The sequence below is a fragment of the Heterocephalus glaber genome, unplaced genomic scaffold (assembly GCF_053883595.1).
Source record: "Heterocephalus glaber isolate CG9 unplaced genomic scaffold, H.glaber_assembly_v1.0 deba00001509, whole genome shotgun sequence".
In the NCBI taxonomy this organism is placed as follows: Eukaryota; Metazoa; Chordata; class Mammalia; order Rodentia; family Bathyergidae; genus Heterocephalus; species Heterocephalus glaber.
The window spans coordinates 3031802-3057340 of NW_028258325.1; the positions used below are offsets into that span (position 1 = coordinate 3031802).

The 25539-nt window shown below is 61.9% G+C and overlaps 2 protein-coding genes across 7 annotated transcripts in view; one reads left to right on the forward strand and one right to left on the reverse strand.

Moving 5' to 3' along the window:
- Afap1 (actin filament associated protein 1) overlaps positions 1-16671 on the forward strand; it is a 111176-nt gene extending 94505 nt beyond the window's left edge. For 3 of the 5 annotated variants that reach the window (XM_013073041.3, XM_013073040.3, XM_087187294.1), the window contains exons 12-18: positions 3044-3161; positions 5156-5422; positions 6748-6862; positions 9560-9724; positions 10161-10351; positions 11933-12097; positions 12958-16671. In XM_013073041.3, the coding sequence (XP_012928495.1) occupies positions 3044-3161; positions 5156-5422; positions 6748-6862; positions 9560-9724; positions 10161-10351; positions 11933-12097; positions 12958-12984 (1048 nt within the window). In that variant the 3' untranslated portion in view covers positions 12985-16671. The remainder of the gene's footprint in view (positions 1-3043; positions 3162-5155; positions 5423-6747; positions 6863-9559; positions 9725-10160; positions 10352-11932; positions 12098-12957) is intronic. The other 2 variants (XM_013073043.3, XM_004847337.4) reach the window with 2 other exon arrangements.
- A 2360-nt stretch (positions 16672-19031) lies between these two features.
- Sorcs2 (sortilin related VPS10 domain containing receptor 2) overlaps positions 19032-25539 on the reverse strand; it is a 311448-nt gene continuing 304940 nt past the window's right edge. For both annotated transcript variants that reach the window (XM_004847334.2, XM_004847335.3), the window contains exons 24-27: positions 24256-24355; positions 23766-23868; positions 22291-22397; positions 19032-20941 (exon numbers count right to left, since the gene is read on the reverse strand). In XM_004847334.2, coding sequence (XP_004847391.1) covers positions 20877-20941; positions 22291-22397; positions 23766-23868; positions 24256-24355 — 375 coding nt within the window. In that variant the 3' untranslated portion in view covers positions 19032-20876. The remainder of the gene's footprint in view (positions 20942-22290; positions 22398-23765; positions 23869-24255; positions 24356-25539) is intronic.

The following is a 25539-nucleotide window of genomic DNA, read 5'->3' on the forward strand; positions in this document are numbered from 1 at the left end:
CACAGGTCTGTTCACACCACGTCACCACAGCCACAGGGAGACATCGTGGACCCACCAGGCCGTGGAGATCCGAGGCCCTGCTGTGACTCTTGGGACCATGGTGCGTGCATCCTGTCTGTGCCCCTATTTAGTGACCCCATCTGGTGAGCAGTTACAAGGGTCCTGACCACTAAGGCTGAGCCGTGCGTGAAGCACACTTAAGTGGCCTTCTACGAAGTGCAGTACCACAAACCTGGTTCTGCCGTGTACACAGCTGGTTCCACACAGAAGCTTGTGTGTGGTTGTTCACTGTCCTCCTCCTGAGTCCACCAGCAACTTCAGCTCCAGCCAACAAACCTCAGAGAAACGGAATACAATTATTTCCCCCAGAACCCAGCTTAGCCTTTACTTTCCGAATTGGTAGGACATTAACCTAAACCAAGTGTGAGACGGTCACGGTTTTAGAGAAAGAAATGCAGATTGCAGTATCAAAAAATCAATCATTAAAAGATCCATGCACTGAGTTATGGCTGCAAGAAACTTGTTTGCCTCATTAAAATCTTTGTAGGAGATGTCAGCCAGCAATGAAGTAGTTTCACTCTTAGTTTTCTAGGCAAACATTCCTGTGAAATGTCACAGAAGAGATTTAACAAAGAAACACATTCAGGATATGTGCCGTGGCAGTGTGATAAATATTCTAAGATGGAGTCCAGTTTTTTGCTTTTTTGTAGATTGGCAGCCAAATAATGAATCTTTTTGAGGTTGTGAAGAGGATTATCTGAGGGATACTGAGTATTGCCTGAGGAAGGAAGGACAGTGATATACTTTGGAAAGCAATAATGCAGATTCTCCCAGGAAATGCAGTGTACAGAGGGCTGCTAATGATGGTACAGTTGCAGCTTATTTCCCTGAGAGGTTGTTTCTACCTGATCTACATGGAGTGTATGAGAAGAGAGAGACCAAGATGCTTTCCTGGGTCCCTCTCTCTGTGGCGCCTGTAGCAGACCCACTGGAAGCTCAGCGGCAGCGTGGGAGGGACAGTGGCGGGCATCCCGGTCACCCTCTCGTGACCGTGGGTCCTCGTGCATTGGCTGAAGCTCATTTCCGCCTTCGCTGCCTGCAGTGCTGCTGTGGAGAGCAGAGGGCCAAAGACGGGAGGCCCCGTGCTACCCGGCACCCCGAGCCTCCTGGGCCCGGAGAGGGGTCCTCCTCATCGGCCGGGCCCGCTGTCCCCATTGGGGTGCCCTGGCCACACTCTGCGTGTGTCCTGTGTATTCAGAGCCCATGAGCCTCACCGGGGACACTGCTGGCCCCTCGCGTGTCTGTCCCAGCCATCCCCGTCCTGGCGTCTGACTCGAGCCTGCTGAGGTCCGGGACTGTCTCTGGTGCGAGGAGGGAAAGACATGCACACACGAGTGTGTCCGAGCCGAGTGTGCTGCGCACACAGCCAGCCCCGTGTCCCTGTGGATGGCTTCGTCCCGCCCCGCACAGCCACGTGACATAGCTGCCCCGGCCTGGCCTCCAGGAGACACCTCGGTCAGAAAGCAGAGGGTGCACTTGAAAGTCCCGGCCTTCTTCACCGCGGGGCTCTTTGCTGTCTTTCCCCTGCGCCCTTCTCCACACGTCTTCTTTTCCTGCATTCTCTGGTCTGTGCTGTAAGTGTGGAATGTGCTGGTCATGTCCCTCAGGCGGAGGACTGCTCCCGAATGAAAGGCCGGGTGTTAGAGGGATGCTCTAACACCTCTCTCGGCCAGCAGGGGCGGCAGCGCTGCAGGAGCCCGGGCGCCTGAGCTGCGGGAAGCCCCTCTCGGGACCCTCTCCTCTCAGCCCTGTTTCCCGTTCAGTTTTTCTCTCCTTTTTATTCTTCTGGTGGCCTTAGAAATGCAAGAGCCTGTGCAGAGACAAAACTGCGGGGCGGGGGTGGTCCTTTAAAAAACTCCAGGCAATTTTAGTTCCCCACTTGGACCATGTGCCACCGAGGTTGTTTTGTGCGGGGCATCTGCATGTCTCCTGGAACAACGTCGCTTTCTTCAGAGCCGGGCCTGGTCCTCGCCTGGCACATCAGGGCAGACGTCGTGCTGGACTGTGATGGGCAGCCCGAGGGACAAGCTGGGTCCCCACAGTGGGCACTCTAATGGGGAGAGACAGACAGCGTGTACAAACGCGCGTGCGCACACACACGCACACACAACCACGACAGTAGGGTGGGGCCCTGAGCTGGGGAAGGAGGGCCAGGAGGGACAGTGATGCGGAGGTAGGAGCTGGGCCGGCCTTGCACAGGCCTGGCAGCGGGGGGTGAGGTGCTCGCTCCCTCTCCCCCTCTCTCTGTCATCCCCCTCCGCCCCTGCAGCACGTTGGCTGTTTCTTGGATGAATCTGGAAGCTGCAGGGTGGTGCTGCAGCCCACTGGCGTGGCCTGGCCCTGCGGAGGAACGGGCACCTGTCCCTTCTCTGAACCCACGGCATTCCTGCCCTCGCCTGTGCACCAGATGTGGGGCCTCCCTGCCCCAGGCATCCTCCCGTTAACTCAGTGCCGATGCCAGGACCGGCGCCAGGCCTGCAGGCAAGGGGCTCTGAGCATGAGCTGCCCGGCTCAGGGTTGCTCACAAGTACAGGCTTCCCCTGTGCAGTGGACCGGGGACACTAATTGGCCAGGGTGGGGCAGCCAGCGGGGCACTGGGGCACCAGCCCGGGTGTGACCCTCGCAGCAGCTCTGCAGTCCCTGTCATGGTGCGGTGGCTCCGGCACACGCCCGTCCCATCCTCTGATACCACACAGCGCGTCACCGAGGCTGGCAGCTGCCTCCCAGCAAGTCTTCTCCACAGTAGTGGGCTGGCGCAGGCACCTGTGATGGGGCAGTGACAGAGGCCGATGCTCTGTGCTGACCGCACCATGTGCAGGAGTCACTGTGTGCTGGGGCATGTGGCGTCCCCATGCCGGCTGCCCTCTGCAGGGTGGGCCTGCTGTGCGTCTTCTCTCTCTGGGGCTCGGCGGCAGCCCTGAGATGTCAGCTCCCCAGGACACACCATCGGCTGGCCTTGACGCCCCTTCTCTCTTGCCCCCAGCTTCATGAACCGACGCGGGTTGTCCACCAGCCCCTACCTGGGGAGTGCCGCCAATGGCTATTCGCACCCCAGTGGAACAGCGCTGCACTACGACGACGTCCCCTGCATCAACGGCTCGGTGAGTGCCTGCACGGCTCCCGCCTCCACCCAGCTGGGGGCTCTCGGGTTGCTGCCCCCCGGGAACACTGGGACCTGGGGACCTGAGCAGCTGGTCCCTACTTGGCGGCAGTGTCATCAGCTAAACATCCCTGCATGCAGCAAGCTGAGGCTGGGGGACCGTGCATGCCATGCCCTGGTTGGGGCAGGGCTGGCGCCAGGCAGGGTCAGTCGGCCACAGGCAGCTGCTTCCCAACATAGGAGGGTGCCCGGTGGTCACTGTCGGTGCCACTCGGGCTGCCCCACCCCTGGCCCTGCCTCCCATGGCACTGCCCACGACGTCCAACAGCTTCCTGGGGACTGGGTGTCCCCGTGTGTGATGTCCGCTCCTCTGTAGCTGTAGGGGTCTGGTGCTCCACTCCGTGTGACCAGCGGAGTCCTCTGTGGTCCCGGCCCTGGCCACTCGGTGGTTGTCTGGCAGCCGCAAGGAGCGTCCTCTCCGGCCACCCCTCCACATGCCCAGCCCAGGCCGACTTCCTCATGGCCCGGCTCAGGTGCTCGGTCACGCTTTTGCAGATTGTTTGCCTGACCACAGGACCTTTTTTTTTTTTTTTTTTGGTGTACTAAGGATTGGATAGAGCACTTTTACAATGAGCCTTTTTATTTTTTGAGACAGAGTCTCACTAAATTGCTAAATTACCTGGGATGGGCTGGAGCTTACAGTCCTCCTGCCTCAGCCTCTCAGAGTGCTGGGCTACAGAAACTTTTAAGACAAAACCCTGAGGGCCTGTGTGTGGCCATCTTGCATCCTGAGGCTTCTCCTCGGTCTTCCTCTACCCTGCTTTCCTGAGTGCTGGCCCATAGACCAGGTGACTACCTTTTCGGAGGGCTTCATTGCTAGTTTTGTGAAGTTTACATTTTATGGCCTGGTCCTTGACATTAGTGGTATCTCAGCTTCCGCGATTCTTACTCATTTAGCTTCCTGGATGTTTAAACCAAGATGAAAGTACACATTTCTAATCAAGAAACTTTTTTTTTTTTTTTTTTGAGACAGGGTCTTACTATGTAGTTCAACCTGGCATTGAACTCACTATGTAGCCCAGGTTGGCCTTGAACACAAGGTGATCCTCCTGCCTCAGCCTCCCTAATTCTGGGATTATAGGCATGCAACACCACACTTGACACTAATGTGGGTTTCTGTCACTGTTTCCTACATCTTCCATGTGACTCAGTCCTTGGTATTTTAGGAAAATCATAGTCTGGTCAAGACCATTTTAATAACTCTGGACAAATGTGCCCTAGGCTGGCAGTGTGAAGCACTCACCTCCGAGTTTGTGTCGGTTGGATGGCAGGACGGTCCCCAGCCCCACTGAAGGAGCCTTGAAATGACTGCAGTTTAATCTTTTCTATTTTTATAACAAAAGGCTATAATCACTGTCTGGCCCAGGGGGACCATGCAAGAAGAATAGGATAAAGAATAGGATAAAAGGAGCAGAATGTATGAATTATTGTTTCCTTTTTTAATGCAAGGCAATTCATTAAGACCTTAAAACTGAAAAGGGCCTGTCACGGTTGCGGTTTGGGGTTTTATTTATGCACGGACGCGACCCCACGCCAGAAGTCCCAAAGTGGCCTGCGGTTCTCTCAGCTCTTTCTCCAGGGTTTTCCCTAAGCAACGCCAGTGTCTCCCTTAGGTTTCGAGGTGTCCGTATTCCGAGCTGGGGCCATTTCCTTCTTTAACAGACTGTGCCTTGCTTGGTGGTGGCACTTGATTCAGGGGTCAGAGAGTGGGGAACGCGGGCGAGTTGACTATGACCATGAACTGGCCCATTGGCTAGCATGGAAGACCCAAAAGTAAAGGGGCCCGGGTGAGCCAGTCCCCTGCTCGGCGTGGGGAACTTGTGCGCATGTGTGGTGTGCACATCGAGGCGGCGCCCCGGGGTCTCCGTACTCGAGCGCTGGGCACTGCTAACCCCTGGCTTGCTAACCTGCTCTCTCCCTGTCTGCACGACGCAGGGCTGTGCGCTGCAGTGGGACTCGGAGGACGGCGGCCGTCCCACCTGCTGCGGCCGGGGCCCGGGAGAAGAGGTGCTGTACGATAACGCGGGCCTCTACGATAACTTGCCATCTCCGAAAGTCTTTGCTCGCCCCTCTCCTGCCGACAGGAAGGCTTCGAGGCTGTCCTCTAACCACTACAAGTCCCCCACCTCAGGCCTGCCCTGCCTCCCATCTGTCACTAACACCTCTTCTGTGGGGAGGGCATCTCTCGGGCCGCACCCCCAGGTACAGAATCGCTTCCGGGGTGCCGGAGCCACCCGGGATCCCTGCCTGCTGGGGCTCCGCAGCCATGGGGTGTTCATGGGGTACAGAAACACACACCCGGGCAAAGTGCAACTCTTCCCTGACCAGAAAACCCCAGGGACAGCCCTGGCTGCCGGCTGCCTTCCCACTCTGGGGAAATCCCTTCCCTAGTGGGACGGGCACCTCTGGGGAACAGCCAGCCTGAGGCAGAGCTGTTCCCACCCCACCCTCTCCCTGGCCACAGACGCTAACTGTGTCTTCCTGAATTTCTAACCTGAGAATTTCTTACGCTTTGCCTGGACATCTGAGCGCCTTGCTTAAAAACCCTCTGCTGGCGTAAAGCAGCGGATGTGCTTTGCATTTCCCTCCCTTCCCCGCTAACCTTGAGACACAGGGAGCACCCGGCAAGGCCCTCGCGTCCCGTAGAGCAGCCTCCGGAGGGGTCAGAGCTTGTTGGGAGATTCTAACTCCAGGAGCCCCAGGGGCCAGACAACCATGTGGCCGGGCGTGGGCACTGCTGGCCTCGACTGTTGTCACGAGAACCTCTACCCAAACCTGGCCGTTGTTTCATTTCTCAGTGAGCACCGTCTGTCCACACTCATCTGTCTTTTTGCTGGCATTAGAGCTGCCCGGCCCCTCCGTGCTGGCCCCAGGTTGGCTGGGAGTCCCTGGATGCATGGCTGATGCGTGATCTTTGTTACTGCCGCTTATCTGCTTTTTCGTTTCCGGTAGGAGGCACATTTACAGGTTGGATTTTAGCTTCCCGTCCTCTTGTGGCCACTTCATGGGGCCTGCCGTGCGACAGGGAGACCGTGCCGTCTGCTGTGGGTGGCCGTGGTGGCCGTCACCCTGTAGGAGCCCCGAGCGGAGACTGGTGGCTTGCTGTTCCCTTAGAGGAGCAGACAGAGGCTCAGTTTTCCCAGCTTGCTCTGTGGCTACTAAAGGCACAGGATGAGGATGAGACGTCAAGCTGTCCCCCTCCGCAGCCCAGTCGAGTAGGACAGTGTCAGGCAGCACCTGGGGTTGGGGCTACATCTGCATCGAGCCTGCCGAGTCCCCAGCGAGGGTCCTGGTGGAGTCGCTGATGCCCAGCACCACCTGCGGGCTTCTGACAGTCGAGGCAGCAGGAGAGCTGTTGACCACCCAGGACCAGCACAGCACCAGGGTCTGGGCCGAACTGGTTTCCTCCCTCATTCTGTTTCCTGGCCACCGAAGTTCTACTTAACAGAGACTGAAGGAAATTATTGAAGGGGGTTAAGGTGTTTTTTGCCTGTTTTGTTGCTAATTTTCTACATCTGTTCCAACAGCTCAAGGGGAAGAAGCCCCCAGCAGCATCTAACGGGGTTCCGGGGAAAGGGAAGACTCTGAGCAGCCAGCAGAAAAAGGCAGATTCCACAGCCGGCATGAAGCGGACCCCTTCCAGTGAGTTTCCACCCGGCGCCTGCCTCCTGCTTCCAGGTCGAGGGCAGCTGAGCTGCTCAGCTGTGTGTGGGTGTGGGGGTCCGTGGGTGGTGGTGTCCCCTCTGCTGAGTTGGAAGGTGGGAGGACGCCTGTCTGACTCTGCCGCTGTGCCTGGAAAGGAGACCACACTGGCTGAAGACACTCATGTTGGCACCTGCCAGGGCAGCTGCGGCGCCCCTGGACATTGGTCCTGTGACCCGCGTTGTGTCCCCGACGTTTGTGAGAAGTCACACAAACTCCCAGAGCGCCTCTTCTTGTCAGGAGGGGCACACCGCTGACTGCAGTGGCTGCAGCCGATGAGCAGGAGCGAGGCTGTGGGAAAGCTCAGGATGCCCAGGATGTGAGAGTCCTGCTGGGCCCACGGGGTCCACAGCCAGCCACTGTGACCTGGCCCCGTGGGTTCCCCCAGCCTCGGGCCTGGGTAGTGTTGGCATCCACCTCTCTGCACAGTGAGGGATGCTGCCTCGAGGTGTCGGCCCTGCAGGGGGTCACATGGGGCAGATCACAGAGCCAGGGCAGGGACCGGCGTCCAGGCCTCAGGGCCAGTGGAAGCAGATGGGGCAGAGAGATGGAGCTCAGCTCTGCTTTTACCTCCAAGTGGAGAAGCTAGAGGGCCGCTGTCCCCAGGTTTCTGCTTGCGGCCTCCTGTCACTGGGTGTCTGGACTGTGGCCAACCTAGAGGAGCAGGGCCAGGGCTGCACCTCAGCCAAGGAAGCCCTCCTGTGACTCCTGGCAGTGTCCCTGGCCACTGGGTCCCCGTGCTTTGAAGGATGAGGCAGCCACCTCCCAGGCAGCTGCAGCCTGGCGGGAAGAATTGGCCACACACCTTCCAGGGCTGCCATCCACGGGCTCTGTGATGCAGATTCAGAGGCAGGAGGCGAGGAAGGGGCGAGGAGGGCCAGGGGCACACGAGGCTGGGGCTGCCGCCATCTGGGGGAGTCCTGTGCACCCCACGAGCCTGTCTACACCCCCATTCCCCTTGGCTTTCGCTCCAGTTGGCAGGGCGGACACAGCCCCACCCTCACACAGCCTTGAGTGTGCTAGCTTCCCTGGCCCTGTCTCCCCAGCGAACCTCGCCTCCCTGGTGTGCTGGCGGCCGAGGTTTATGGTGCTGGGGGTTGGGAGAGGCAGCGCTGGAGAAGGGCCACGTCTGCCCTGAGAAGCTCTGTTAAGCGAGCTCTGAGTTGCGCGGCATCTCTCAGCTTGGCGTTCCTCCTGGCACTGAGGTACTTTTTAGTTTCTAGGCAATTTATGCGTTTATTTTGTGACATTTTCTGTAGGGGATTTTCATTAACTTTGGTGACATCTTATGGTGACAAAAGACAGAAAGCAGTCGCACTGTGTGTTTTTGCCAGTAAATTCAGCCACCCTCATCACAGATTGCATGGAGTTTATTGCACAGGGACCAGAAGATGGGGACATTTATAGGTTATTATCTCTGAGTCTATTTGTGGACACGGTAGTGTGGACACAAGTGAGTAGAGTTTAAACTTGGTCTGTATGTAAAATGTACCGTCGCCTTGGCAATGGGTGGCAGCAGGTTGGACAGATGTGACTGGATGGTGTCCTGGGCTGCCGGTCCCTGCAGTGCTGGTCTGTGGGCTCTCTCTGGGGAGGGACATTGCTGGACAGGCATGACTGCCCCCATGTTTCCTTGAACCATGGCAGCCTGCGCTGTGAGGCCTGCGAGCCCAGCACCCGGGCAGGCACTGCCGTGGCCCTGCTGTCCTGGAGACAGGGCTGCGGGGCTGTCGCTTGCAAGGCAGCACCATCCTCTCTGCTCTGTGGACCGGAAGCTAAGGCGGGGAGATGACGCTGTGCAGAATCTCAGGCAGGAAGGGGCCTGGGTGGGCTGCACCCCTCGGGGCAGGCCCCTGGGCTTCTGCCCAGCCGACCCTGGAGGTGGAGCCACAGAGGCCTCTGAGTACGCTGAGAAGAGCTGAGCCTCACAGCTGCAGCCCTCAGTCTTTTCGCTGGAAGCTGCGTCTCCAGTGTGTTTTTCCAAAGAGGCTTTTCCTAGGCCACCAGTATGGAAGGCCAGCGCAGGAAGGGGTCAGTGCCCTGCTGCCTGGGTGAGCTGTCAGCTGGCTATGAACACTCCCTAAGTCTGCTTTTCCCTCGGCTCGTTCTTGCTGCATTTGATAAGCACGTGTGTAGGGCTCTGTGGAGGGTGCTGTGTGGACACTGACCAGGCCCCTCAACCCTGTGAGCTCCTGCCCTCACCACCCCACTTCACAGACGAGGGCAGAGACACCAAGACGTTGCTCAGGGTCACACAGCTCCAGGCGCCATGCTGGGCCAGGTGCACCCCGAGCGGCCCCGTCACCTCCTCCTGCCGTGGGGTCAGAGCAGGGCCGGTGGGGAGCAGCAGAGCAGGCAGTGCTGGGGGCGGGGCCTGGGCCCTGAGCGAGAGTCAGCAGTGACCCCGATGGTGACAGACTCCAGGGTCCAGGTTACAGGGCCCAGGCGAGCCCACTGCAGATGGGTGAAGGGCTCCCGGGCTCCATTTTGTTGTGCAACCCCGCGTCCGGGAGCCTTGGCGCCTTGGAATGGCCACTTTCCCTCGGTCCGGCCCAGCCTTGTTTTGCGGAGCGACTGGCGCTCTGGGCTCTGAGTGCCGCCTCCCGCCTGCTCCTGACTCCCGTGCTGCGCCCTTAGATGCCGACCAGTACAAATACGGCAAGAACCGGGTGGAGGCGGATGCCAAGCGCCTACAGACCAAAGAGGAGGAGCTGCTGCAGAGGAAGGAGGCGCTGCGGAACAGGCTGGCGCAGCTGCGGAAGGAGAGGAGAGACCTGCGGGCCGCCATCGAGGTGAACGCAGGTAGGGAGGCCTCTGCCCGTGGCTCCCTGCTCCGCCCACGGCTGTGGTGTGGCAGGAATGGGGGGGGCAGTGCCTCTGGGCTGGGCTGCTGCAGATGGGCCCTGGCCCTGCACCAGTGTGATTGTACCGTGCACCCGAGGCAGAGGCCAGGCCCTCTCCCTGGGCTGCTCAGTCTGCTCAGTCACCAGACTCCAGCTTGGGTCAGGACAACAGAGGTGGTCAGGAGGGCGAGGCCTGCGTCAGGTCCAGGTCCAATGAAGGCTTTCAAGCCAGCAGCACTTTCTTAAGTAAGAAGCTGAGGCCCGGAGCGGGAGGCCTGCAGCGTGAGGGTCAGACCAGTGCCAGGTCCCTCCCCAGCTCAGCAAAGCCAGGGCCTAGGCTGGGTGGTGGGGACGTCTACGCGCTGCTGAGACTTCAGTGCCACCGGTGCTCACAGGCAGGAAGACCCAGGTGGTGCTGGAGGAGAAACTGAGGAAGCTGGAGGAGGAATGCAAGCAGAGGGAGGCGGAGCGCGTGAGCCTGGAGCTGGAGCTGACCGAGGTGAAGGAGAGCCTGAAGAAAGCCCTGGCTGGCGGCGTCACCCTGGGGCTGGCCATCGAGCCCAAGTCGGGGACATCGAGCCCACAGGTGAGCATCCTGCCCACAGAGGAGCAGGGGCCGTGGGCAGCGTGCATGGACCCCAGGCACTGCCATCCGGCCTGCTGGCTCAGCCTCAGTGTGCGCAGGCATTAGCTGAGCTGTGGCATGGTGTCCTCGGCGACCTCGTGTCTGTCACAAGCCGGAGGCTGAGGCTGTGCCGCACAGGACACACACACCTGTGTCCCAGAGCCCTCGGCTTGGTTCCGTGACAGTGGGGACTGTGCCAAGGCCCTGCCTGCCCCCAAGGGTCCTGCTGGGTCTTCAGCCCCCTCTGCTTCCTCCTTAGCATTAGTCTCCAGCTTGCTCCATCTTGAACACAGTCCTCCTCAGCCTGCATCCCCTCCAGTTGCTGCCTGGTGTCCTGCGCGTCTCCCTGCCCTGCCCCATAGACTCGGGGACAGTAGTCCTTCCTCTCAGCGTCCAGGCCACCCACTCCCTGCCCACCCTGGGTCTGCCCTGCCAGGCGACTCCGGGGCCCTGACCCAGTGGGCGCTTCCGGCTCTCTGCTCCTGAACTCCAGGAGCCTTTTGCCTGGCTCCTGCTGGCTCCTCCTGCAGTGACCCCAAGCTCCCAGGTCCCTGTCCCCCTAGAGTCCCCCTGCATCAACCCCTCCTGCTCACCGTACACCTTTCTGGCCCTGGGTGCTGGCTGTCCTTAAGGCCTGGGCTGCTGTGCTGGCTTTGCAGGCTCCTGTCCTCCACAGGCCTCTCCGTGGGCATGGTCACTGCCCTCTCTGGACGCTGGTGACAGCATGTCCTCAGAGGAGTGGCCTGCTGGGTGGACGTTCTCCAGTGCCAGTGGTGTGCTGGAGATGGGTCATCTGTCTTTGTTCTGATGTGGCACCTGCTCCCCCCAGTCCTCCGTGCCCTTGGAAGTGTTTCCTAGGGAAGCTCAGTTGGAGCTGAGGAGAGATGTGCTTGGGGACCCTGCTCAGGGAGCCCCACGGAGGACAGGAGCTCTGTTCCAGTGGGACATGGGGCACTGTTCTGACCGCACGGTGGGTGTGTTTATCCCTATGATGGGAGTTCCTGCAGGGAGGGTTCAGTCCTCGGAGGCTCCACCAGGGGGTGCTGCAGGCTGCCAGGACCATTTCTGAGTCTGTGATCCCTCCAAAAGCCACAGGTAGGGGCATGGTGGCCCAGGGCCCGGGCTGTTCTGCTCCAAGCCCTCCAGAGCCTGGCAGTGCCCGGGGGACAACAGTGGCAGGTACCCCCAGTGTCTGGTACCCGAACTGTGCACTGTGACCTGGTCCCCGAACTGATGCAGGGTGCATTAGTCAAGTTTCCTGCAGCTAGGACAGAATACCCGACACCCACAATTTAAAGCAGCAGAGGTTTGGCTTGCCTCACCCTAGAGGGTTCAGTCCATGGTCGGCTGGCTCCAAAGCAGAAGCAGCATGGTCAGGGGAGTGGGTGGAGGAAGCTGCTCACATCAGGCATCCAGGAAGCAGAGAGAGAAGGAAGGAGCTGGGGACAAGAATTCACCCCTCCGGGCCACACCCAGAGACTACCTCCCACCGGGCCCCACCTCCTACAGCTCTCCAGAGCTGCCTCTCCCTCCCACCCACAGTCCCCTGTGTTCCGGCATCGGACTCTGGAGAACTCGCCAGTCTCCAGCTGTGACACGAGTGACGCCGAGGGGCCCCTGCCTGTGAACAGTGCCACGGTCCTGAGGAAGAGCCCGCCGGCCATGGGAAGCTCGCGCTGCCGGGGCCACGTGCTTCGGAAGGCCAAGGTGAGGCCCCGTCCCGGCCAGGGCGCCTCCCGTGCGGTGTGAGAGTGTTCACTGGGTCCCCACCGTGCCAGGCCATCTTTCAGGACTGGGGCTCAGGGGCCTCCTGTCCCTGGGCTGGTCTTCTCAGCAGAGTGGACATTGGGCCAGGTGGCCCACGGTCCTTTCCACTGCTTAAGAGCTGTGATTCTTCTGAAAAGAAAGAAAAGCTAAGGAATGGCCTTTTCTCCCCACCCAACCCCTGTACCCGGCCCCACATGCCTGACCCCTGGGTCACCATCGGGACCCTGCCAGCTCTACCCTTGGGTGCCTCCCTGAGACCCACCAGCAGTCCTTGATGGCAAGCCAAGGCATCTCAGCCCTGTTGGCCACACGAGCTCTGGCTTCTCTGAGCAGGCAGCTCTCAGCTGTGTCACCAGCAGCTAGCTGCAGGGAGACACGGCTCAGGAGGGAGATGGCCGCCCCTAGGAGGTCCCAGAAGCCTGGGGCAGCCATCTTGCCCCATAGATGGGCTCTGACGCTCAGCCTCACAGAGAGTGAGCTTGAGCAGGCATCCAGATTTCTGGGAACAGGGACAGGGACCTGGCCTTCGACCCTGAAACATCAGTGTGCTGCAGGCCCATCACACTCTGTTCCTCTAGGGTACTCCTGGGCCGAGTTCTAGCCTTGTCTCTGGGTGGGGTGAATACCGGAAGTGGGGCTGCCAGGGCCCCGGTGCCCGGTGCTGGAGGCTCCCCCGTCCTGCCTTCCATGGGGGACCAGTGCCCCCGGGACCCTTTTTGGTCCTGAGCACCCATGGATTACAATGCTGCCCCGCCTGCCAGGCTTGGCCCTTGGGATTTACACAGCTCTCCTTTCTCCAGGAGTGGGAACTGAAGAACGGGACCTAGGAAGGGAGGCGGCCCCAGGCAGAGACTGCATCCCGCTGGCTGCCCATCTGCGACGCGGTGCTCCCTGGGTGGCCCATACAAGACGTCCGAGGCTCTGAGGCCAAGCCCTGCCCTGCCACCTTCGCCCGCCTGCCCGAGTGTCCTTCCTACTGTAGGATGGTGCCCTTCTGAAGAGTTTACTTGTAAGACTTTAGCTTCCAGTTTTTCTTGTTAAAAAAAACCAACAAGAACCAGAAACAGAAAGGAATGATGAGTGTTGTGAAAGATTCTTAGGCCGATGGACAAGCTGCCTCTCTCCAACCAGCTGAATGACTGCTTGGACCAGGTCCAGCCCCACCCCAGCTGACAGGCAGCAGACGGCCGGCCGGACAGACCCTGGTCCCTGCCTGTGCCTGGCTGGACCTGAAGCGGCTCCCAGGCCCTGCCTCCCCCTCTCGGGTGTCCCAGCTCGGGCATGCAGTGTCAGGATTGCCCTTGGCCATGCAAAGGTTGGGGTTCTGTAGCTGAGGTGGGGCTGGCGTGGGCACTGTCCAGCACCCTGTCCACTTTCGCACCCTTGAGAGGCGAAGGCACAAGAACCTTGTGCTGTGAAGCCATTTCTACCTTCTAATTCTTTCTTCCTTTCGGATGGACACTTTTGTCTCCGGGCCACGAACAGGTGCCATTGTTTTTTAAAATGTCCCTTTTTGCCATATGTTTCACTGAGTTCTAGAGTCTTCAGAGCCGAGTCCTATTTTGTTGATTATCTGCACTGCTGGTGATAGGCAGCAGGCGCTTTATTTGGCTAGTGCGCCCCGGCCTGGGCCCCAGCCCTCCCACTGTGCACAGCGGTGATGCTGCTCAGGTCCAGCCCCTCACACGCCTCGATGCTGCTGGCTGAGTCCCTCTGCAGGATGTCCGTGGGCCAGCGGGAGGCAGTTTCTGGGCTTGTAGGGCTGGGACCTGTGGAACCTGGGAGCCAGAGCCACCCCTCTGTCCACTAAGGCTGGCACCGCTGCCCTCTGTGTGGTGCCCCTGCAGCGTCCAGGTGCAGGGAACGAGATGGGCAGCACCTCGGCTCACTTCCGCCTGGTCTGCAGGGGCGCCATCGGGGAAGATGGCCCCGACCATGAGGAGGGGACAGCACCGCACCCCACCCGCCGCACGCCTTTTGTCCCCGGCCCAGAGCACTCTACCGCTGGCACAAAGCGCCTCCCGTGCTGTCCCCAGAGCCGCCCTGGGGTGTCGGGAGTCTGCCCCACCATTCCCAGGCCTCGGACTGGGGTCCGTTCTCTGCATCACACCCTGAGCCGGAGGGGCTGTCGGATTTACTTGTTGAGTGGGAAAGTCACCTGGGACAGGAGAAAGTGTCCCAGCGAGGATTAGCAGCTGCTCCCCTGGTCCCCTGGAACCACCTGAAGCCATCTGCGAGTGTGAGTCGCCCAGTCCTCGGTTACACCAGTGTCCAGCCGTTCCCTCCAGCAGGCCGCCAGGCAGGCAGCGGGGGAGGAGCCCTCCCTCAGGGCTGGTTTCCCACTGTCGCAGGGAGCTTTATTCCATAGGAAACTACATTTTTGTAAAGGGAAAGATTTATAGACCAGAAATTTTTGCTGTTGTTGGATCTAATAAAATCCACGAAGCCAGGCTTGTGGGCCATTCTGAGTGGCAGCCACCTGGCCAAGGGGGTGCTGCTGGTTTCGGGTTGCTCCTGAGAGGAGGGAGGCACCAGCCTCAGGCCTGGGTGGATGCCCACGATCCACAGCAGACGTGCAGCAGGTGTCCGTGCCAGCAGCCCCCTCTGCACACACACCACTCACTGTGGTTTGTCATCCACTCTTGTTACCAGAACGCTTTGAAGGAGGCAGCAAAGGTTCTGGGGTGTCTGCAGTGGCCCTGAGGAAAGCAAGCTCCCGACACAGGTCCTGGGCCCTATGGGCCCTGACATTCTCAGATTGGACCAGAAAGTTAGTTTAAAGCATTTGCTTCCAAGTTATTTATTTGTATATGTCCCGTAAGTGTAGCTTTAATTTATGCCTGTACATATTAGACACACAGATACCCGTCCAAGTCTGAGGGTGGTGTCATTTGGTCACCCTCCCAAAGCATGTCCCAGCATGACCCCGGCCGGGGGATGGCACAGGCACCCCTGGTCCTAGGCACCGAGGCTGGGGCCAGGTGCTGCGGGGTGCAGGGCAGGCTGCCCGGGTCCAGTGTCTAACGCGTCACCTGCCACCTTCACAGGCAGCTGTGCTCGCAGAGTGAGGCCCACAGAGAGGGGCCGGCCTGGGACAGGTCAGGGAGGCCCGGCCCTGCGCCTCGGCCCTTCCCGCCACCGTGAGGCACTGGGTCCCTCCCTGGGTGCTGCTCCTGGCGCAGTTGGGTGAAATGGCACCGCCTGCAGAGCCCCTCTGTCGTGTTCCTGGATCGACCCCTGCATAGAGACAGCCACGCTGCCACAGGGCACTGTCGCACCCACCTTGACACAAGTGTTGGCCTTGCTGTCACTCGCCTCAAGAGTCAGCACCCTGCGGGCAGCCAGGGGCCAGGATGGCCATCCAGAACCTTCGAGAACCTTCCCTGGCGGGCTGCTTGGGTGATTCTAATAGCCACACCCACCCGGCAGGGTGCGGGTCCCACTGGAGGAGCCTTCACAGAGCGAGTCCGGGCCCTGACCCCCGGGTACAGGGGACAGTGTTGCTCCCCGGCCGGCTCTGCGTGTCCCCGGGTGCGCCCATCAGCGGCTCCCCTGCACACCAGCACGCTCCCACCAAGGTTGTGGCAGCACTGCAGTGACAAACGACTCCCTTCCTCCTTTTTTTCTACAATAATTTTTAACAGGAAAACTAATTTCAAGTGCAGGATGTGATTTTTCAGGAGGTCACTCAGTGTCGGGGTCCTGCTGTTGCTGTCTTTTTATCAACCCCACGGTGGGCTGGGTTCATACTGTGAAATAAACTGCAAATAAAAGACCGTGTGCATTTGGGGTGCACACAGTGCAGCCCTGGGGAGGCCCAGAGAGGCTGTCTGCGGGTGGGCCCCCAGCCCCCCAGCCCCCCAGCCCCAGCTGCAGCTCCAGCCCTGCAAGGCTTCCTTGCTGCGTCTGCCGCTGCGCTCACAGTGGCCCAGAAAGGCCGCCTCGTATGTAGCGCTCCACCCCAGGAGTCTTCCTCACGGGATCCTCAGATCACAACTCTTAGGGACCAAAGGTGTTTTTAATAAGATCATCCTCTAATTGATTTTCTAACAAGGAAGGAAATACATGTTACATTTACATTTTAACATCAACTTTTGCATTCTAGATATCCAGGATGAACTGCCCATGGCCATACGTTGTAAAATGTTTTCATATTAAGAATGTAATTATTGCCTTATTGTATTTTTTAAAAACTGAAGTCATATTTAAAATTCTCTTTGAAAGAAACAGGCAAAGAAACAGGAAAGCTTTTTTAAAAATTAAATATGTTGTCCGTGCCCATTTGGAATGACTAAATGTCTTCACTGTCTGTATTGAAGTCATAAAGTAGGGAAAAAAAACTTTTGGAAAGAGACTTATAGTGGAAACCCACGTTTCAGCCACGGACCCCATTTTGTATCAGCTTCACTTGAATCCTCCGCTTTTGGACTGAGTTTCCGGCTGTCCTCCGCGGCGGGGTAGACTGGCGCCTGCGGCGCGACGCACGCTTATTGTTAATAAAACGTTCGACCGGGCCTGGTGTCCTGCAGCCCTGGCTTGCGCTGCGCACGGAAGTCGGAAGCCGCTGCGGGATGGCGTCGGGGTCACGGGGTGGGGCGCTCGCCCTGGAGGGGCCGTAACAGTTCAAGCGCTTTTTATCCTGCGACTCCAGAAACGTCTGCACCTGCCACGGGCTTACCCGGAAGACTGACTGATAGATCGCCCACGGGAGGACGGCCGGTGACTTCCGGGATGGTAGGCGAGGGAGCAGCTGGCTTTGAGGCCACTGGGTAGGGTTTGCAGCATGGTGGGGGTAATTTGAGCCAGGCTGTGGGGTTTAGATAGGAGTTCAACAAGGAGAGAGGCAGGGGAAGACATCCCAGTCCCAGGAAACAGCAGGCGCGGGGGAGGGGGGCTGCTTGGGCAAAGGTGGGCCACGCATACGGCTGGAAGGGCGAAGGGAGAGGCAGGAAGCTGAGTCCGAAGCTGCGGAGGGACTTGGGAGAGGGGAGGGTGCTGCACTCCCGCCCCGGTGTGGCCTGGGCCTCCTCGGCCTGGCGCGCTCCGCCCTCTTCCCCCTGCCGGGGCTGCGTGGCTGGAGGCTGCTGCTCACCATGTGGGCCCGGGGAGGGGGGCGCCCTGGTCAGAGGACTCTGCTGTCCCGGAGCCGGCTCCCTCTCCCGGTGAGCAGCCCGCCCTGTGCCACCTTCCAGCCGCGCCTTCTGCCAGCCCGGCTCCCCTGGGACCCGAGTGACATTTTCTGAAGGGCGCGGGGCAGCATCTCTTTCCCCTCCCCTCCCCGGCTCCCTGTGGCCTCCCTCACCTCGGGCCCTTGCCCCTGGGCCACCAGCTCACAGCCAGGGACGCCCTGGTGTCAAGGGCGGGGACTGAGGCTCCTTGCGGCTGGTGCTGAGTCCTGGCTCCTGTTTTCCCTTCCCCGCCTGGGCTAGGCCCTCGGCCAGCATAGTTATGGAGGTGGCGGTGCCCCGTCGGACTGGCACTCGGCAGCCCGGACAGCCTTCCTCCCCACAGCCCCCAGCTGGCAGGCGTGGCCTGGGCATCCGCATAGCTGGTGGGCTCCGGCTGTCTTGTCAGGGTCTGAGGGTTGGCAGGGCGGCTGCCAGCGCCTGCAGAGGCAGGAGGGTGCACCTCGCAGATGCAACCGGAACAGAGCAAGTGGTCTGGGCTGCACCTCAACGCTCTGCCCAAGCAGGTGGGGTGGTCGCTGGCTCCTGGGGACCCTGGAGCCTAGTTACAGGTGTGAGAAAGGCCCAACGCAGGTGGTCAGGAGGCAGCTGGGCCCGGGTGGCTGAGTCACCTGTCGAAGGTGGCCACCGGGCCCCTGGGCACAGCCTGTGTCACCAACCGTGGCGGGTGGTTTTGGTTTTCTGTAACAGTGGCCCTGGCAGGGATGAGAACCGTGGTGCTGAAGGAGGGCATTGTCCTCAGGGTGACCTGTCCGTGACCAGGAACCTTCTGTCCCTTTCTTGACATCGATTGCCACCTGCACCGCTTTGGGCCCCAGGCGGGGGTCCCTGGGCCTTTGGGGCATGGCTAGAGCCCTGGAGCAGTCTGGGTTTCAGTTAAAAGCTTTCCGTGCACTTGGGGACACCACGGCCAGGCACGTGGTGGCGTGCGGGACTGCAGAGCCCACGACAGTGTCTGTCACTGTCTCCTACAAGGGGTTCTGCACCCCTGCGTCATCTTCGGGGCCCTGCTGTCTGGCCAGGTCACCAGGCAGAGGCTCCAGAAGGAGGATAGTGGTGCTTCCGAGCACCGTGTCACACCCAGGAGGAGACGCCCCCCCCACCAAGGCCGGGCACCCAGGGGCAGGGACGTCGTCAGACGGGGCTCCGCCTTCCTCCTCCATCCTGGAAGCAGAGCAGGAGCTGCAAGGCCCTTTCCCTGCTCATACATGTGCACGCCCTCTGCCCACGCCCCAGCCTGGTGTCCCCAGCCCGGGGTCCTGTGCATGTCCTCTCCCTCCCCCTGCAGGGCTAGTGCCAACTCCACCTCCACTGCACAAATTTCAGGCCTCTGGCACCAGGCTGGGTCGGGGCCCCTGCTGGGCCTGTGTGGCCACTGCCTGCCTCCCCTGGTCTGGGGCCTCCTTCGAGGTCAAGAGCTCTGAGTCATCCACAGGTCACGGCCTGGGGGCTGCCCAGGGTCCCGCTCAAGTTCAAAGGCTCCTGGGCTGCCAGGCTATTCTGAGCTGCTGACGTTGCACACCACGAGTGAGTTCTGGCACAGAGCGGAGGTGCACGTGTGAGCATGTGTGTGTGCGTTGTCACTCAAACCCACCTCCTTTCATCCACCCCACTGGCGACCTGCCTTGGGGTTCCCCAGAGTCTCTGCATGGTAGGGTGTGCGGAGGAAGACGCAGAAGAGACCTTCCTGAGAAGGCAGAAGCTGATCATATTCGTTTAATCTTTGTTAAAAGCATCACAAATGATTTACTGATCTTTAAAAAGGAAAAATAAGAAAGCCTGCATTGCCTCTGTTATGCCAAGTGGGTGACCCCGCCGGTGGGGACACGCTGGCCACCACCGGGGTCAGCGCCCTCCCCTGGTGCCCGAGTTCCTGCCTGTGCCCCGGGCACACGCCCCTTGCTGACCACCTGCGAGGCCCGAGTATGTATGGATTGCCTCTACGGACACGGAGATGGGGATGGCAGGGTTACGGCAGGTCGCCTTGCTCCCGGGGTCCTGGGCCACACACTCAAGATGTTCTGGTCAGAAATCGTAACATAAAATACAAGGGAACACAAGTACCTCAGGGAGACCCGACCTGCACGGCTGAGCAGGTGGGACTGAGTGGCGGGGAGGGCCAGGCCGGTGCTGGCACCACAGGCGCCGGGAGCTGGGCTGCTCCTCGCTGGCCGAGCCTAGACTGTGCTCAGGGGTCCCATGCGCGGGTGGGACACGTGGGGTGGCAGCCGGAGGCAGGTCCCCGGCAGGGGCTACAGAGAGGTGGGCGGCCGCGGCGGCGGAGTCGCGGAGTCACGGCCTCTCCTGGCTCTGGTCCCTGTCCCCAGCCCCTCCCCAGGGAAGACGCCCGCAGGGAGGACGTCCAGGGTGGGCAGCGGCGGGCAGGCGTCAGTGCAGCCGGGCTGCCTCCCCCACCAGCTGAGTGCCCGCTGTCCCTGAGTCCCACCCGTGACCTGGCCTGGGTACCAGGGGGCCCCACAAGGCAAAGACGGAGTGCCCAGGCACTGCCCGGTGTGAGAAGGTGGCCCCAGGCACCCACTAACAGGCCAGGCCTCTTCCTCGGGAAAATGGTGCCAGCCCGGTACCAGCCTGGGCCCTGGCATGGCTTCCAGAGACCCTGGCTGGAGAGGGGGTCACAAGGAGGCAGGGGAGAAGGAAGAAAAGGAGAAGAAAGGGGGAGGGGACGCGGAAGATGCTGAGTCCAAGGCAAAAGGTGAAGACCCTGCTGTCTGCGTCCCTGCCCGGCAGCCTGAGCGGCTGAGCAGCCTGCTTGGGGGGCAGAGGGCTGGTTCTGGGGCCACCCTTGCTACCATCTTGCCATGTCTTCACCAAGAGGGGCCTGCTCCTGGGGGCCCCCAGCTCTGCCCCCATCCTAGCTGGGCTCCACGGGCACCCCAGCTGTGAGCTGTGCAGAGAACTGGGTGCAGAGGGGGCGCTCACCCCTTTCTGGGTTGGCTGGTTCTTTCCAGAGCTCAGGCTGGGCAGCCAGGCTTTGGGAGGGCACCGCCTGCTGGTGGGAGCGGGAACTGCAGGCAGGGGTCCTTTTGCGGAGCCCCCAACCCGCAGCGGAAACTAGGGTGAACACCAGAGGGGAGCGCTGGGTGCTCTGGAAGCGGGGTTCTCGACGTGGCTGACAGAGCCACCCAGAGGGTGACTGCCTGGCCATACAAACAAAGATAAAGCCCCAGTGCGAACCGCCGCCTAGAGAGGAATATACATGACCTATACAGAGAGGGACAGAGGCAGGGGTGGGAGATGGCCCAGCCCACGGCTGCTGGGGTTCGGGTTGGGGGCAGGAGGGAGGGGCCAGGGCAGCTGTGTGCGCCCAGCCGGAGAGGGCGGGTCCCGGGCGGGGCGGACCTGTGGGGGGTCGGCTCCCTGAGCGTCAGTGGCCTGGGTGGGCGTGGGCTGAGGGGGGGCGTCTGTCCTGTGGGGAGCCCGGAGGTGGCTCTGGGCAGGTCTGGGACTCACTCCAGCTGCAGGAGTGGGCTGCGCCCCTGGGGGCGGCGGCAGAGAGCAGAGCGCGCGGGGCATCAGCTCACCAGGTAGCCGTGCATCTCCCGGGAGTTGATGCTCAGGACCACGCCCGAGTGGTTGCCTAGGAGCAGAGAGGTGCGGGCTATGAGCACGAGCCCCTGGGCTGGGGACGGGGTGGTGGCCTCCGCCGCGCTTCGAGCCAGCCGTGTGTGGTGGGCACCCGCGGGTCCCTGTGGTGGGGCTCGATTGCACAGGTGACTGAACGGGGTGTGCCCAGTGCCCACACAAGCAGTGGACCCGAGGGAGGGCTGACCAGTGAGGCCCGCAGCAGGGGCCGTGGGAGGGGCTGCGTCTCCGCCCCCTCCTGGCAGGCGCAGCTGCGGGACAGAGGGTGGCCAGGCCCCTTCAGAGACTGGGCACCTGGGCCGCCTGGCAGAGGCTGCACTGTGAGCCCAAGCACAGGGAGCACCCGGGACCGGAGCTGCTCTGCAGGGCGCGGCCCCACCCCAGCTGTGGACGGAGGCCCAGTGCCTGGCATGGCTGGGTCAGAGAGGAGCCGAGCTGTCCGAGCGTCCCCGGCAAGGCCCTCATCCCCTGCCCCCGTGCCACATCTGGAACAGCAGGCTCACGTGGAGGCCCTCGGAAGGCCCATCAGGGCCGATGCCTGGTGCACACGACGGGGGCTTCGAATATGGTTAGGCTGTTGTTATTTTAGGGGCTTAAAAGCCAAGCTCCCACTTCCTGGACCCCCATGGGCTTCCCTGGCGGGGCTATGACCCTGCCTGCAGGAGGTGGGGCCGCTACCTGGGGCCAAAGCCACCTCCATCCTGGGCAGAGTCCCCTAGGGTCTCCGAGGTGCACAGGACGCTCGTAGGCCTGCAGGAGGTGCACACCCAGATCTCTCAAGCCCAAGCCTGTTTGCCCACTTGTTGGGAGGCCGAGGTGGGCTGCCAGCCTGGTCAGCGTCACGCTCCAGCGAGGGGCAGAGCCTGTGTCCCTCCCCTGGGGTGGAATTCGGGGCACCTCGGTCCACCAGCAAGACGTGGGTTTGGGCCATGACCCTGAAGCAGGGTCCTGCAGAGGCCACTTCCCCAGCTGCTCAGACCTCGCTGGCTGTGCTGCGGGGACCCAGCCACAGGGCGTCCAGGTCCAGGTGGTGGGCACAGGATGGGTGAGGCCCAGTTGCCTGCCTGTGCTCACTGCGGGGCACAGAGGCTTCAAGCCACTGTGGGCGAGCGCGGGTGACAACGTCCTGCCCCAGAAAGGCGAGGAGCTGGGAGAGGGTGAGTGGCCCCTCCGTGTGGTCTGACGGTGCTGTCTCCCGGGCAGGGCCAGGACGGGGAGGGATGGGCAGGTGTGAGCTGTGAGTGTTGTGCTGTGCGTGCATGTGCGACACACACGTGTGGACACAGTGCCCTGGGACCCAGAGGGCCTCTGCAGGGCCGAGCGAGTGCCCCGTCCCCGGCTCACCCTGCATGGCGGTGCCCTGGGCGTCCTCGCTGCGGCTCACGGGGCTTGTCATCTCCTGCTCCTTCTCGTTGTGCATCTGCGCGTACACCGTCCTGCCGGGGCGTTTCCTGCGGGCACAGGGCACTCGGGTCTGCGCCTCTCTCCCCGGAAGCCCTCCGTCCTGCACCCGACCCTGATCCCCTGGCCACGCTGCTGCTCCTCTACCTCCTGCAGCCGGCAGCTTGAGGACAGCGACCCGGGCACCTCGGGAGGGCTCGGAGCCACCCGGGGGGCTGCCAGACAGCAGCGGGAGCCCTGCCCCGGGCCTCCCCAGCCCCTTTCAGATGCGGAACCCGAGGCTCAGACGTGGACACTGGCCTCCTGCAGGCTGCACCCGGTGGTCCAGGTGTGGCAGTGGGGGGCAGAGACTCGGGGGCCTAGGAGCAAGGGGTCCTGGGGGCTCCCCGCCCCTGGAGGCCTTCAATCACTGGGACCTGCGAATCTAGGTGGGCTTTAGGGGCCTGAGGCCCGCCAGCCTCCCTAGTGTAGGGCACAGTGCAGGCCCCACCAGCTGGCCCAGTGTGGACTCAGGACCAGAGGCCTGGGCTCTGACATCCCACCTCCCACTGCCCTGGGCATCACTTGATGTCATTGTGGCTGAGGGAGGGAGCAGATGGGAGAGGCATTTCTGGCTGGGCACTTGGTAGAGGGCTGTGGCCTTCACTCAGGAGGGGCTTTGTGGGGTGATTTGATTTGAGGTGCCGGCAGGATACCCAGGTAGGTCTATTGGGAAGCCAGGGCCTCAAGAAAGGCCACAGCCTGGATCCTGCTGCAGTCCCTCTATGTAGCAAACTCCTATGCATCCTTCAGGATCCCACTGAGAAATCCCCTCTTTGCGGAAGCCCTCTGGATCCTCCAGCCCAGCTGAGGCCCTGTGATGTACTCAGCATCTCGGGCCACCTCTGTGGCTGGAGCCAAGTCAGAAGGGAGGTGACAGGCTGTGGGGGTGCTCTTGGGTGAAGCTGAGTCAGCACTGTGTCCCAGCAGTCGGCCCAGCATCTCGCATGGCGGGCACATGCATCGCTACAGCAACCAGGACCAGAGGTGCACAGGGGGCAGGCGAGGACCCAGGGTCTAGGAGAGGGGTTGTTGGCAGACTGGCACACAGAGAGGGTCCCCCACAGGGGACCCGGGTGGGGTGACTGATGGGGGCCTGCAGGTGGCTCAGCAGCAGGGGCAGCAGGGGGCAGGGACCCTTCCTGGGCCCAGTCCAGGAGAGGTCGGCAGGACCCATGCTCCAGTGACCTGTCACGGGGTCCCCTCCTACGATCTTCGGGGTCCCAGTCTGAGCAGGAGGCCCACCTGGAGTGCCCACTGCCCACAGCTGGGCCCGGAGCCACTGTAGGAGGAGGCGCAGCTGTGCAGCGCGCACACAGGCCCAGGTCCTGAGCGGCCTCCCTGCAGCAGCCCCTCCCCCAGGAGCGCGGCGGCCTTGCCTTTTGAACTTGTAGAGGACGATCGCGCCCACCGCGAAGACCCCCACGACGAAGAGGACCACCACAGCCCAGTAGCCGCTGCCGCCTCCCAGCCGCTGTGACTCTGCGAACAAAGCAGCCAGGGGCCCCTGGGACCGGCCTGTCCCCACCCCGACCCGCACAGGGGCCACGGGGGTGGGGTACCAGGGACAGTGTGTGCTGCCCAGGCCCTGGGATCCCAGCCGCTGCCCATCGACTCGGTGCGGGGACAGTGCTGTGCGGGCCCTGTCCTGCGAGGGGACACGGCCATCCCCTGGGGAGCCGCCTCCCTCCTACAGGGGCGGTGTGTGCCCCAAGGGGGAGACGCAAATGGGCAGAGGACCGGGACCCTGAGCCGGGTGGGAATGGAGACAAGAGCTCCGCCTGTGACCCTGGAGGGGCACTGAGGCCCAGGGCTGCTGGCCTGGCGATGGGGCTCAGCACAGACGAGGACAGGACAGGGGCCACTCACCTGTGTCTGTGTCCCTCAGGGCCACCAGGACGCGCAGCCCGCCCTGCAGCAGGAAGCTGATCTTCTGAGCGCTCAGCACCTGCCGGACGGCTGTGAGTCTCTGCAAGCGGAGGAAGAGGAGCCTGACCCAGGACCTCACCTGTGAGCCCACAGTCAGCGGCCAGCCAGGGCCCCCAGGAACCTCGGCCACGGAGGGGCAGAGACAGGACCAGGCTGCCGGGGGAGGCCGGGCCCCGCAGCGGGCACGGAAGGCTTCTCGGGACGGAAGAGCAAGAGGAGGCGGAGGCAGGGCAGGTGGGAGACTCGGGGGGGCCCCGGGTGGGCTGAGGGGAGGGCTGGAGAGGCGGCAGCCAGACGCCGGCCAGGGGCGGCCCCAGGAGCCTCCTCGGATCCCAGCGACACGGCACACCCTGGCCACCTCTGCTGACCCCCGTTTCTGCATTTCTAGGTCCTCCTGGAGGACCTCACAGCCCTCGGGGACTGTGACGGGCACAGCGGGGGACCGCCCGGCCTGCCAGCTTTGGGCTTGGGGAGAAGGAGCCGGGCCTCGCCCACCCCATATGCCCACCAGGGTGCGCCTGTGCCCGCCTCGGTGCCTGCTGAGTCCCATTGTCAGGAGGGCGCTGTCCTGACACTCAGCCAGGACCACAGCCGGGGACGCCTGAGGGCTCATCCCTTCTCTGGAGTGCACAGTGTGGGGACAGGCGGGGCTGCTGTCAATGGCTGTCCCCAAGCGCCCTCTGCCCGGGACACCTCGGGAGGACAGCCATGACTCTGCTTCCGCCGGTCGGGTGCAGCCGCCTGGACGAGCCACGGGATTCCCAGGCCGGTTCCCGCTCGGGGTGAATGGGGTCCTGGGCCTGGGGCTTGGGGTGAGCACTTTCCAGAGCAGTGGGGAGCGCTGCTCTGCACAGGGCATGTCCCATGCTGGGCCCAAGGCGCGGGCTGGCATCTCGTCATGACTTTGATTTGCACGTCCCTGCTGAGCGGGCACCGAGCCTTTTCGGGGCCCCTCTGGCCACGGCCTCCTGCATCTCCCCTGCAGCAGCATCTGTATGGCCTGTGCCCACCTCCGCACTGGTTGCCTGTTCTGCGGTGTTGAGGTGTTTGAGCTCCCTACGGGCTGTGGGCATCGCCCCTCGACTGGCGTTCGGCTGGCGCAGGGTTCCTCCCGCCCTGTGGCCACCGCTCCCCTCCATGTCCCCGCGGCTGTGCAGAAAGGCCTGGTCCAGGAAACCCGCGCCTGCAGCTCTGCAGCCTGCACTCGCTCAGACCAAGGTGTCC